This window comes from Pteropus alecto, unplaced genomic scaffold (assembly GCF_000325575.1).
Source record: "Pteropus alecto unplaced genomic scaffold, ASM32557v1 scaffold7, whole genome shotgun sequence".
Lineage (NCBI taxonomy): Eukaryota > Metazoa > Chordata > Mammalia > Chiroptera > Pteropodidae > Pteropus > Pteropus alecto.
In genome coordinates, this window is record NW_006494614.1 from 31,404,350 (window position 1) to 31,419,380 (window position 15,031).

Sequence of the window (15,031 nt, forward strand, 5' to 3'; positions counted from 1 at the left end):
GATGGCGACGTATGTTACCCATCAAATTATGGTGATTTTCATGATCTTGAAAAGTCATGAAATCAAAACAGATGTAGAAATGTTTCGTTAAAATGTCAAGATAATACCATAAAGGAATATTTCTGTTATTGTTTGAATAATAAACTTTAGACATTAAAATAACATCAAGATTGAAGTAAACATAAACTTCCTGAGTTAAATGAATACTTTTAATGGAAACTTTTATTTTATTCATTGTAATAAAATTATATCCTATCAGGATTTCCTAAAGCTCTTTACTTAATTGTCTTTATTGACCAAATTTAGACAGAATACTGTTACTTCTTAAATGACCTCATTATATTGTAGATATTTTTAAAGAAAAAAGTACTGATTTGTGGAATTCTAATTAATATATTTATCATAATTTCATTAAGATATCTCTACTGATTATCAAAGTTTAGTTTTCATGATCTAGAAACTTAATTGCTATTATCTCTGTTTATTTTCTAGTTCTAAAGATTGAAACATCTATTAAGTCATTGTTTCATTATACAAATTTCTTCATAATGATTTAAGATTGTTGTTAAATTACATGTAAAGGTAAATAATCACTTACAGGACAACATGACCTATATTTCTTGAAGATTAAAATTTGTTTTATGCCCTTTATGCTGTTTTATGATGCACTGCCTACTATATCCAAATCTTTGTATTGGTTAGAGAAGCACTCTTTATTCCTATCTGTTATCATGTTCATATAAATGTCTCTAATAAATATTTAAACATACTATGTTTAGACATAAGTATTAATAATATCAACATTAGTCTCTGGAAGAATGTTGTGGATTTTATTATAGTGTCTTAAAACTAGTAGTAACTTTCCTTTCTTTCTGCTTGAAATTAGGAATAAGTGCTCTACACTTTTCATTATAATTTGAATGGGCATGTTTCCATGTACATGTGTCTGTGACAGAGAAAGAGAGAGCAAGTTAGAGACAGAATGAGCCCACACTCTAGCTCAAAGGCTAAATTCATTAAATGCAATCAAGAATTGCGTTGAAATAGGCACAAATGTTAAATATTTTTTAAAAGGTTATAAAATAGTGAGGATCACATTTTTGAGCAAATCATGTTCCTTGTATTATTGGACACTGTGATTTTTCTTTTGGAGTTCTATTCCTTGCGCCATTTCTCTACTACAGAACTTGTCACTAGCTGGGTTCTTAGGATTGTCTGAAAATGGCTGATCTCTTTCTAAACTGCTCTTTACATCTCTCTCAGCTTAGTCTTCCTAAAATACTGCATTTATCCTAGCCTTCTGCTAATTTGATACTCACTCCCCCTGGCTTTCTATTGCCTTCACAATAAATCCTGAATTTTTAGGATAATGTGAACCTAACTCAAAAACATAGCAGTGTGTGGCCCCCCGTCCTCACTTATAATCTATTCTCTGATTATTTACCGATAATCTTCTCTAGCTGAAAAATGAGTTCCTACCTCTGCACCTGTCCCTCCCTCTTTTTCAGCCTCCCAATTTTTCATTGTTTTGGCTTTTATGGCTATGTAATGAATTACCTAAGAACTTAGTGGTATAAATCAACATTTGCTGTGCTCACAAAACCTGAGGGTTGAAATTTGATCAGGGTACAGGTAGTCTTGTCCACAATGTCTGGGCCCTCATCTGGGTACCTCACACGCTGGAGGTCAAAGTCATCTAAAGCCTTCTTCAATCGCAGATTTAGGGGTAATGCTGGCTGTTGGCTGGGGGAGCTTTAGTTTCTCTTCACATGTCTTTCCATGTGGGCCTCTTCGTATGGACTCTCTGCATAAGCTACTTTTTCTCACAGTATGTCAACTGATTTCTCTACAGTGGCTCCCCCAAAGAGAAAGCCATACATGGAAGTTGTATCCTTTTTTAAAACTTTGCTTCAGGACTTATCGTATTATTTCTGCTATATTCTATTTGTTGGTGCAATCACAAGCCTTCCAGGTTCAAGTGGAGTGTAAACAGTTTTCCCCTCAATGGGGATTGGTGAGATTATGGAATAGCATGAGGTTGGAAATATGGTGGCTATATTTTGGGAAATATTAATATGCCATCCATAGTCAAAGATCACAGAGACCTAACAACCTTATTCCTCTCTGACCTCTGACAACCTGTGCACTCATTTACAACCAGTATATTCCTTTGGGTTAACTTTCCATGTGCATCTGTTTTATCTCTCCAACTATATTGCAAATGATTCAGTCCAAAGACCTTACTTTCCTGCATTTATATTCCCCACAGGGCCTTGCATAGGGCTTTAGATAAAGTAAGTGCTCAATGAACATCTAGATTAAAGTCAAATAGACTTAAAATTAAATAAGACAGCTTTCATGTAATGCAGATAACTACAGTGGATAGGCTTTGTAAAGGATGCAGCTGTGTGTGGATATGATCCCTATGTGCATGTGATCCCTAAGAAATAAGTGAGGGAGAATCAAATTTTACATAGAAATAAATGTTTGGATTGAATGAAAGATGAAAGCTTAAATGTCAGTAAGGCATAATAGCAGTCAGTGGGAGGTACTTTTTACATCTTAAATATTTAATTTTGAATTTAAAATGTATTTTAAAATTTAATTCAAATTATATTTATTAAAAGTATTAAATTCTATTGGCATTTAACTGAGAGTCAAGACCAGTGAACCAATAAGAGTAAATATATTTCATAATTTTCAAACGTTAGTGGTTATATTAAGAAAAGCATTTATACTTTGATACATATACTATTATTTCACTTTTAAATTAAAACGATATATGTTTATTGTAATAAGCCAAAATGTATAGATAAAATACAAGTCTTCCCTCATCTGTTCTTATGTTGAAGATACAAATTTTGGTTTGGTGTATGTTATTACATGCAGTTTTATCAATGCTCATTTTGTATAACTTTTATTGTTTATATATTATTTCTTATGTTTTTATTCATGTCATAACTCATAACTTAAGTGTGCAGAGATCATGGTTATGTCAATGGTAATTTCTTTGTGTGATGATTATGGGATTTGATTATCAGTTATTGCTCCAGGAGGCTAAATTATGTACTCTGTGCCAAACTAGTGATTTTGATATTTTAATTCAAAGTTGAATTTTTATAGATTTGTACAAAATATAGAAAATATGGAAAATAAAGTCTTGGTAGGATGAGTTAAATTTTTCTTTTGTGTACTCCATTGTACTCATTTGTTTGCATTAAGAGAACAAATAGTAATCTGATGATAGTACTGCATAGAGCATCATGACTATCAACTAAAACATCTATGCTAACCAAATAATAGACTAGGATATCAGCCTTGTTAAATTATTTTAACAGAGATGAGTAATTTATGTTTTGCTAAATATTGTAAAATTTCATACACCGAAAATTATTTGGACATGAAATTTCATGTGGATGATAAATGCATAGCATATTGCCTTTCAAACTCTCCTCAGTCTCAGGGGTATTTGAGGCTTGGGTCATGAAATTAAAGGAAGAGAATAAAGATGAGTCAAGTGAAAATAGTAGAGTTTAGAATTCCTGACTATTGGTAATCATTCATTTAACCAGATCCTGTTATGTGAATAAGTTAAACCCAGATCTAGGTATTATGTATTTCTGGCATTGAAAACTAGTTATCTTTAGCTACACTGGCATAGTTTCATTTCAAACACAAATTTATAGAATGTAATTACATGTGTAATGATAACTTTCCTGAAAAACTAAAACTGTGCTTGATAGACTATTCAAAGTTACATATTTATATATAACTATTCTGTATTTAAGATGGCTGATCACACTGAAGTCATGAAAGGCATTCATCAATATCCAGGAGTTCGATATCCTGTCCTTACTCCTAATCTTCAAGGTTTACACCGTGCTGTAAGTGTGCTACTAATTTTCCTAAAATAAGTGTTTCTTATTGTTTAAAAGGTCTTTACAAAGATAAAATGGTGTCAAATGTAGCTCACTTGTTATTCTGCGTAAATACTATGTTAATATACTCACATAAATACATGGAGAGCAGTAAACTCGTGGAGTAGTTAGGGGCTAAAGTGCTCTGCATAAATGGTTTTTCCAGTTTAACCATTCAAGAATCAATATACAGTTATCCATTTTGATGAAATTCTTTTGAAAATATATTCTGTGCATCCCTCTTAAATAAGGAATAATAATCTAATCTTAATAACCTTAAATAACTTAACCCTTCCTCTGTATAATATTATAGTTATTAATATTATTGTAGTGGATGATTATTTTTGTCAGCTTCTTTGGGTCAGCTTGCTGTTGCTGTCATTCCATCCCTCTAGGTGAAGCTAATCACTGTCATTGGAACTGCATTTAACAACTTTTCCCTGTTCCTCTTCTGGCTTGTTTCTTTCCATCCTCTGTGACAGGAATTTATATACAAAAAAGCTTTAATAATTACACGTACAAGACAAATTGATGCATTTTTAAGTAAAGTCTTGAGGTCTTATGCTTATATAGCTTTATTATAAAAGTTTTGCAGCCACCATTTCTGGTGTTAATGGATATTTTTCACTTTTGTATTTCAGACTGTGTTGCATAAAGTTGAGGCTGTGGGTACTAGTCTATATGTCACCTGTTAGTGTATCTTTTTAAAACCACTAATCTTTTCTTTTGTTTGATTTGATATAATTGTTTATCACATTGTCAAGAAAAAGGAGGTATTTTAAGAAATGTTAAATGTCGCTATCATTTGGCCCTAAACAAAGTAGGACATATATCCACCTTGAAAAGATTCTGAGGGGATACCCTTGTGGTTGCTTAGAGGGGCAAGGAAGAGAGTGAAACAAACCTTGGCTCAGAAATCAGGTAAGCCTGTGCTCAAAACATGGCTCCAGAATGTTTATTAGCTTAGTGATCTTGTACTAGCAATTTAGCCTCTTTGTCCACAGTTTTCTCACCTGTAAAATGGGATAATACTTAGTTTACAAGATTGTCTATTAGAAATAGAGCATGCAAAGTACTAACAACAATACTGTAGGTACATTGTAGCTGTTCAGTAAATATAATTTTAATTTTAGAGGTTAAAAATTTATTTTGACAGAGGAGTAGAAGCCAATATATTTTTTTTAATGTTGGAGGAAAGATGACAGAATTTTTTTCTTAATATATTAATAGGGTATCAGAATGAGTGAGCATCTAGGTACAGTGCTAGAGATACATTAATAGAAAGTCTTAAAATTTCAGCTAAAAAACTAGGAGGCTTGACATTTGAAAACATTCACTGGATAAGCCTGAGGAAAGTAGTGAAGATGGCAAAGGGGAAAATTGATTAGCTAACATTTTGGATTTAAAGTCTGGCAAGAGGATTAGGCATTAGACACATGAGTGTGGTTGTAGTAGTTGACGTATGAAATGATGGAAGTAAGATTAAGAGATAAGAAAATTTGGGGCAAAATCTAAATGATGAATTGGAAAAATATTTTTCTATCAGATGTAGGAAAAGAAAAACAGCATTTATTTGTACTTTGTTTTAATAGTTAGTCTAAAAATAATGTTTTCCATAAATATTAAGAGGTTTTATTGGGGTGCTAGCATTTCCCATAATTAGAGTTAAATTTCTGAGGATAACATAATTTAGGAAAGGCAAAATTATATTGGAACATCATCACTGTGTTTTCTGTGCCTCATAGATTTATGAGTGTTAGTTTGCGGAATTACTCTGTTATAAAAAATTTTTACATTTCAAAAGAGTATATGTGGCAATACTAGAGGAACGTAATTTTAAATTGTAAGGCAGATGTTAAAGAATACAAGTACACCTTTATAGAATAGTTACTATTTCTTGTACTGCTGTCATTTGCATTTTTGAAATTATTAGCTTTTGCCTTAAATGATATTTTTCAGGTTGCTGCTGGAGCCACTGAAGTATCAGTTTTTGGTGCTGCATCTGAGTCCTTTAGCAAGAAGAACATTAACTGTTCTATTGAAGAAAGTATGGAGAAGTTTGAGGAGGTCATTAAGTCTGCAAGGCACATGAATATTCCAGTACGAGGGTACTTATAAATCCCACACATTCTGCTTTGGTTAGCATATGTTGTTAAAGCTCATTTATGAACTATCTAGACATTAGTTTACCATTTATAATGATATATATAGGGTGTCTTATTTGTACCTTATGGGATCAGGTCCATCAGTATATCATGGTACATCCCATTAATATCAGTTAATAATTATTAGACTGTATCAAGCTTGTGGAGTGTGTAATGCAGTTGAGGTCAGAGAGACTAGCATGCAAACCTGGCATTCTTACCCTATTTATTTATACTGAATTATCCAAATGCAGTCACGGTTTGATCTCAGCCCAGTGTGAGTTAATAAATTGGTATAAACTCATAGTAGCATTTGGAAAGGAATTATCTAATATGGCTTCCAAGTTAAAAAAAAAAAAAAAAAAGAACTCTGACTTGTTTTTCAGAGAATATTTTATGTAGAATTTAAGTAGAGTATGTAAAACATAAACTTGAGTCTGAGCTGCACTAGGAAGTTAGGCCCATCATTTCACCCATTCAGCCACCCCTTCCATAGCCAAATTTCCTACTTTGTCTGTGTGATCACAAAGCAAAGGCATATAGGGAAGGAGAAGAGAGAGAAAATTTCCTTTGGTTCTTGCCTGCTTCCTGGAGCAGTAGTTGCAGCATCTATTTGCAAACAGGCTCTCCACCAAGGCCTATGTTATGTGAAATGTATAATGGATTCTTTGTTACTTAAGAAAGAAGTTGTTTCTAAGACATTAGCTAATTTTCCATTGATTTTCTAAATTATGGAGACAAGATAAACAGACCATGTCACCTTAATAAAGTGCATATAGCATTTGTAAGAAAAACCTGAGTGCTATAATTGGACTTATATGTAGGTTGTACTTCCTTTGGTTGAGATGACCAGAGTTTATGGTGGCAAGAAATATTCAGTTAATGAGAATGACAAGTAGATCCAATTTTGAGTGACTGTATTAGAAAAGGATTAGATTTCAACCAAGGTCATTGGAAAAGCAATGACCTTGTTTGAATTCTAATGGAGTTAGACTATAGTGAACTATCTTGTTGATTTGCATATTTTTTTATCTTCTTTTTTCTTTCTCCCTAATAAGTTTCCAGTATGAGTTTTTTAAAGATACAAAATTATTTTTGTAAATAAATAGATACATAACATGCAAAGCACATACAAGAAAAAATTTTTAAATAAGACAATGGATTTCCATAGATAGAAAATAAAGGATATCATTAAGGCAAAGTTAAATAACCACAATCAAAAAGGAGAGATGTACTTTATGTTTCTAAATTTAGACATACGTAAGTTGTTTTGTCTCTCCTTTAAATGAAAGAAAGAATAAAGAAGTTATTATTTCCATGTGTGTTTAAATGTGGGGTGTAGGTTTTAGAGTAAAGTAATTCTCATTGGAAAATTGAAAAACCATGTAACTGTAAGAAGGGAGGTGCATGTGCAGCTTATACTTCAGATAGGAAGTTTTTTAAATATTGAAAGATGGACATAAACAAATTATATATCAGATCTTATCATTTTAGTTTTTCTCATATAAAACAGAATAGATAATGTAAATAAAGCTAATAGAAACCCTAAATCCTCCTTAATACTGGTTTGAACAATTAATATTGCCCCATCAGTAAAGAAACTTCTAACTGTGCTACAACCTAAAAGTTTTCCGGGTATCGATAAGAAGGGTGCAGAAGTACAAAATGGACAAGAAGTGACACAGTGAAATGCAATCAGCAGAGTACATTAGAGACTCACTGTAGAGTTGTACTATGACAAATGTATGTTTCTCAATGTAGATTTTGATTCTTAGAAATACAACTCTTGGATTTTCTGAAACATTGTTCACTTTTAGAAATGTGCTTTTCAGTAGGTGAGTTCATTGTTTGTACAGTTGAAAAATATCTTCTTCCTCCTCCAAACCTTTAAAGAGTTTAAATTAGATTTTATTTTTGTTAGTGATCTGGGTTTTAGATACTCATTATTAAAAGTCATAGGCCATTATACTCATTTAAAGAAAAGAGCCATGTTCAACGACTTGAAACTAAAGTAGATGCTTCAGCATGTCTTTCTATGGCAACAGCTGCATCAATATGTACTTGATCATCATCCAGAAAATTGATGTCATCGTCTGTTAGATGTAAAGGCCATAAGGCACTACGTATTTTACAAATGCTCACCATTTAATTTTTTATAAAAATAGTAAACTTTTATTTGGTCAAAATAGCAGTTTTTAATAGTTATGCAGGCTATTGTTTGATTCCCTCCCTTCCGAAAAACACACACTTACACATGTATATGTACACATTTTTAAAACATGTTCAGAACTTTACATAACATCTGGGACACATTAAGAAAAGATACTATGCCAAAATGATTGACATAAAATGCAGATTCAGGTAACTACTGCTGCATATACACTCTATGAGAATGAGCAATGAAATGTCTAGAATTTGGACTTCATTCTTTAATGTGTAATTCGCATGACATATTTAAAAATCTAGGTTATTTTTATTACGACTGAATTTTAAAAAGTTAAAAGGGCAAGGAAAAACAAAAGCCTATGTTAAATCTAATCATTTTCACTCTTATCAGTGGCATTTATTTGTCTTAGTTTGTGAAGATCCTTTTCAAATTGAAATGCCTCAAGATATGTACTGATCTAATATATCATATAAGACATTCAGGGTTTCTTCTTTTTTGTCTAAAGCAAGTATCAATTTCTCTTTAATGAAATTACATGAGTCACATGCTCATGCTATTTGTGAGAATATTAATTTAAAAGTATCTATCATTAAGGTGCCATTATTAATTTCACTATTAAAATGCTTATAAATGTATATTAAAATTTACAAGGTCATCAGTCGTGCATATCAGACCAAAGATTTTTAACATAATTATGTTGAGCCTCTCCTGTAAAATAGTGTTGCAATAGTTTGAACCATGGTTAATCTCTTTAAAGTCTGAGCCTACTGAAAGTTAAAAGAAGTACATTTTTAAAATTTTTCTTAGGAGCCAAATAAAATTATTCATCCATTGTTTCAAAAAAAATACAAACTGAAAAAATATTTGTGAACTATAACTGTTGAATTTCTCCTCAAATTCCCCAAAAATGTAAAAGTACCGAGTTAATGAGAACAGGGAGTAAAAGGCAAGTTAGTAATTAAACTAATCAAGACAATCATAGAAAACAGATACACAAAAACAAAGACAATTTCAGAATGCGATAATGTTTACTTTAGTCATAACTTATTTTTACTGAGGTAACATTGGTTAATAACATTATATAAGTTTTAGGTGTACAATATTATAATTCCATATTTATATGCACTGTAGCTTGCTTATCACTAAAAGTCTAGTTTCCATCTTTCATCATATGTTTGACCTCCTTTACCCATTTTGTGCTCCCTCTAACCCACTTCTCCTCTAGTAACCTACAATTCATTGTTTGTATCTGAGTTTGTTTTTGTCTTGTTAGTTCATTTCTTTTCTTTTTTTATATTCCATTTATAAGTGAAATCATATGACTTTGTCCTTTTCAGTTTTATTTATTTCATTTAGCATAATATCTTTAAGATCCATCCATGTTGTCATTAATGGCAATATTTTATCTTTTTTATGGCCAAGTGGTAGACTATTGTGTATGTGTGTATGTGTGTGAGTGCGTGTGCGCGCGCTCACATGACATCTTCATTATCCTTTCATTGGTTGATGAACACTTAGATTTTTTTCCATATCTCAGCTATTTTAAATAATGCTGCAGTGAACATAGGTGAGCATATATCTTTTTAAGTTAGTGTTCTCATATTATTCAGGTAAATACCCAGAAGTAGAATATCTGGATCATATGGTAGTTCTGTTTTTAATTTTTTGAGGAAGCTTCACACTGTTTTCCATAGTGGCCGCACCAATTTACAGTCCCTCTAACAGTGCATGAGAGTTCCTTTTTCTACACATCTTCCCAACACCTGTTATTTTTTGTTTTCCTGATAATAACCAATCTAAAAGTTGTGAAGTGATAATTCACTGTAGTTTTGCTTTGCATTTCCCTAATTAGTGATGTTAAACACCTTTTCAAGTGCCACTTGGTGAACTGTATGCCTTCCTTGGAAAAATGTTCAGATTCTCTGCCTATTTTTTAAACCAGGTTGTTGGTTTATTTTTGTTGTTGAGTTGTATGAGTTCTTTACACATTTTGAATATTAACTCTTATTGAAAATATTGGTAAATGTCCTCAATCAGCCACCTTTCATTTTGTTGATGGTTTCCTTTGTTGTGCAGTTTTCTTAGTTTGACGTAGACCCATTTGTTTATATTTGTTTTTGTTCCCCTTGCTTTCGAAGTCAAATCTACAAAAACATTGCCAAGACTGACATCCAAGAGCTTAGTGCCTGTGTTTTCTTCTTTGCAATGTATGGTTTTAGGTCTCCCATTTAAGTCTTTAATCCATTTTACTGGTTTTCTCTTTGAGAGATAATTTATAACTCAACAAATTCATTCAAGAACTTGCAACCTGCTTGTTTGTTAGCCAACCCATCTAGGTCATGTTCCACATATTGTACTTCCTATCCTTCCCCTGTCTAATGCAAAATGTCATTTTGGATTCTGATCCTGACCCTATAGGTTATAGCAGCCTTACTGAGTGAGATAGTGAGCCTCTTATTTAGAGCTCAGTTTTTTAAATACACAGTGACTGGTAGGCAGTGTTTCTCATGACTGATATAGCAAATACCTTCCATTGGATGATCTACCCCAATGGAAATGACTTGCACATATGGCTCCATCTTCTTATAAGTGGACAGCTTATTGGTCAAGTTCCTTTATAACTTCTATTAAACTGAGGCCTTTGTGTTGGCCTGGAAGAGCAATTCACATCATAATTTACCATAATATGTACATAAAACTAAAAATAAGACATCTGTTAAAGCTATTTTCTTTCATACATATGGTCTATATGAGAGTTTATACTTTTTTTTTAGCCTTAGATATTCAATCACTGCTGTGTACCAGAATAACACATACCCAGCAATAGTTAATATGCATACGCTGTGTTTGTTTGGTCATGCCTAAATAACCATTTTGTAGAACTTTTGAGGAAATAATATTTTGCCATCTCTCATAAAATTAGCTTTTTAGAGTAAATGGAGAATCTAAGCAGATTTGCTCTTTGCGACCCAGGGGCAGTCTTTTTTTCTTATATCATCCACAGTGATAAGTGCATAATAGCCTCTCAAAAATTATTTTTGATTGGCTTATTAGTAGTGCTATTTTGTATTGTCTATAGGCTGATACATTTTGTACCAGTGCATCAGAGCAGCTCCTATAGTTAAATTCCTTACTTACCTCTAATTGGCTTTACATGTCATCTTATCACTCTTGAAATTGTTTTTTCTTCTGAGGATAACAATGGTTGACTATTTCCACTTTAAGTGTTTGTGACACTTATTCAAGTCTTTTACACATCTTTTTTGTTTCTATTTGCCAGGATGATTGTAGGAACATGGGATAATTGTTGGGAGGTAGGCTTAGGGAAGGCCTGACTGTATGTGTGTTTTCATGATTCACTTCTATTAGGTAAAGTTGTTAAAGACTCAAAAGCCTCAGTTTTTGCCTTGTATCATGATTTTGCACAATACAGATGCTCCTCAACTTACAATGAGGTTATGTTGTGATAAACCCATCATAAGTTGAAAATATTGTACATTGAAAATGCATTTAATGAACTTAACCCTCAAACATAGCTTAGCCTAGCCTACCTTAAACATGCTCAAAACACTTACATTAGCCTACAGTGTGCAAAATCCTCTAATATAATTAATACACTATAGGGAATCATTTGTTTAGCCTAGTTATCTCATAATTGACTGGGAGCCCCAGCTCACTGGCACTGCCCAGCATCACAAGAATGTATACTACTGCATATTGCTAGGCTGGGAAAAGATCAAAATTCAAAACTGGAAGTATGGTTTCTGCCAAAAGTGTATGGCTTTCTCACCATCCTAAAGTCAAAAAATTGTAAGTTGAACCATTGTAAATCAGGGACTGTCTTTACTGATAATGGCTTCAACAAGCACAAATAAAACAACTCACATTTCTATCCACAGAGTTTATTATAATGACTTGCTTTGTGTTAAGTTTAGCACAATTAGGTTCAATATGGATGGTGATCTCTTTATTACTCTGTCATCCTAAATAATATTTAAAACAAGGTTCCAAATCTGAACTTCCAAATATGTGCTCTCATGTCTAGCTTCAGGATTGAGAACATTAATAATCTGGATCTAGCTATCCATTTATTGTATAGATGAGGAATTTTATAGAAAATTATTCAGAAGGTAAAAATGACATATTAACTCAATGCATTAATTCATTCAAGAAATATTAATTGTTTTATGTGGTGTGCTATCTTACAATACTATGTAGAATATCAAAATGAAAAAATTAGCCTAATTTTAAGAGTTACCAGCAGACTGGGTAAATAATATGTATAGAAATAATTATGACGTTATAAAAAAAGGCAAGTACATTCAGACATATAGATAAATCCTATTCAAGTTTAAAATACTGCCATGGCTAGGACTTCTAGTGCTATATTGAATAATAATGATGAGAGTGGGCATCGTCTTGTTCCTGATCTTAGGAAGAAGAGCTTTCAGCTTTTCACCATTGAGTATGATATTATCTGTGGTTTTTTCATAGCCTGTATCAAGTAGAGGTAAGTTCCTTCTGTACCCAGTTTGTTGGGAGTTTTTATCGTAAATGGATATTGACTTGTCAAATTCTTTTTCTGCATCTATTGAGATAATCATATGATTTTTACCTTTGGTTTTGTTGATGTGATGAATCATGATATTAATCGTTTTGTGGATGTTGAACCATACTTACATTACTAACATAAATCCCACTCGATCATGATGTATAATCCTTTTAATGTACTGTCGAATTCAGTTTGTTAGTATTTTGTTGAGAATTTTGGCATCTATGTTCACAGAGATATTAGCCTGTAATTTTTTTTTGTAGTGTCTAGTTTTGGTATCAGGGTAATGCTGGCCTCATTGAATGAGTTTGGAAGTGTTTCTCTTCAGTTTTTTGGAATAGTTTGAGATGGATACATACTAATTCTTTATTAAGTGTTTAGTAGAATTTACCTGTGAAGCCATCTGGTCCTGGGCTTTTGTTTGTTGAGAATTTTTTGATTACTGCTTCAATTTTATTGCTAGTAATAGGTCTGTTCAGATTCTATGTTTCTTCCTGGATTAGTCTTGGAAGGTTCTGTGTAAGGCCTGAAACCATAAAACTGCTAGAAGAAAACATAGGAAGTAAATTATGTGACATCAGTCTCAGTAGTACCTTTTTGGATACATCCCTGCAAACAAAGGACACAAAAGCAAAAATAAACAAATGAGACTTCATCAAACTGAAAAGCTTCTGCACAGCAAAGGAAACCTTCAACAAAACAAAAAGCCTACTGAATGGGAGAATATATTCACAAATGATGTCTCCAATAAGGGGTTGATATCCAAGATATATAAGAAACACATCATCTCACTAACAAAAAAATAAACAATTTGCTTGTAAAGGAGGCAGAGGACGTGAAAAAATTTCTCTAAAGAAGACATACAGATGGCCAACAGACATGAAAAGATGCTCAACATCATTAATCATCAGGGAAATGCAAATCAAAACCACAAGTTACTACTTCACACCAGTCAGAAAGGCTATTATCAAGTAGTCAACAAATAACATGTGTTGGTGAGGATGTTGAGTAAAGAGGACCCTTGTACGCTGTTGGTGGGACTGCAAACTGGTGCAGCAGCCCCTATGGAAAACAGTATGGAAATTCCTCAAAAAAAAAAAAAACTAAACTAAAAATAGATATGCTATACAAACAAGTATTCATCCAAAGAAAACAAAAACACTAATTTGAAAAGATATATGCTCCCTTACGTTCATTGCAGCATTATTTGCAATAACCAAGATATGGAAGCACCCTAGCTGTTCATCAGCTGTTCATCGATAGATGAATGGATAAAGGAGATGTGCGTGCACGCACACACACACACACACATACACACACACACACACAATGGAATATCATCCAGAAATAAAAAAAGAATGAAATCTTGCTATTTGCAACAACATGGATGGATCTAGAGGTAGTTATTGCTAAGTTAAGTCAGGTAGAGAAATGCAAATACCATATGTTTTCACTATATGTGGACTCCGAAACAACAAAACAAACAAAACAGAAACAGACTCATAGAAAAAGAGACCAAAGAGATGGTTACCAGAAGAGAGGGGATGAAATGAAAAAGGGAAGGGGAATATAGTCAAAAACATTGTGATAAGTTTACACGGTGACAGATAATTAGAATTAGTGGGGTGATCACATTGTTAGGTATAAAAATGTCAAAAAAAACTATTGTGCACATGAAACTAATAAAACCAATATAAGATTATATACCAACTACACTTAAAAAAATAAATTAAAAGTGTAAAAAAATAAAGTTTAAAGTAAGACTATATTAACTTTCTCTGAAGTTATTTAGAGAAAGTTCTTGGAGAAAGTGTTAATAAATTGAAGTCATTAAAGATAAATAAATATATGGAACATAATAAGAAATAATGGCCTTTTTAGTCAGAGGAGGAAATATACAAAGAACAAAGGCATAGTGAAGAGAAATCTCAAGAAATATTTGGGTAACAGGAAGACGTTTATTTTACCAGAATAGGAGTTTTTGAGGTTGATTATAGAAGAGTAGTAGAAAGTTAAATTGAAGTTTCACAAATTGCTGAACATGAATAGCAAGGTTATTTAGTAGACAATGGCAAGTCACTAAAGATCTTCAAAATGGACAATTATGTAGTTAGAGTTATTCTCTAGGAATATTATTTTGGCAATAGATATTGGAGTAAAAAGGAGTGGCATGAAACTAGAGACAAGGAGAGCATGTAGGAGACATCTGTGCCTTTCCTGGAGAGGGTACTCATGGACTATTCTGTGCATG

The 15,031-nt window shown here is 32.5% G+C and overlaps 1 protein-coding gene across 3 annotated transcripts in view; it reads left to right on the forward strand.

Moving 5' to 3' along the window:
- Positions 1-15,031, forward strand: part of HMGCLL1 (3-hydroxymethyl-3-methylglutaryl-CoA lyase like 1) — a 160,856-nt gene that overhangs the window by 59,466 nt on the left and 86,359 nt on the right. The window contains exons 4-5 of one of the 3 annotated variants that reach the window (XM_006926424.1): positions 3,789-3,884; positions 5,877-6,025. The exons of 1 other annotated variant lie outside the window; for it this stretch is intronic. In XM_006926424.1, coding sequence (XP_006926486.1) covers positions 3,789-3,884; positions 5,877-6,025 — 245 coding nt within the window. The remainder of the gene's footprint in view (positions 1-3,788; positions 3,885-5,876; positions 6,026-15,031) is intronic. One more of the 3 variants, XM_006926425.1, reaches the window with a different exon arrangement.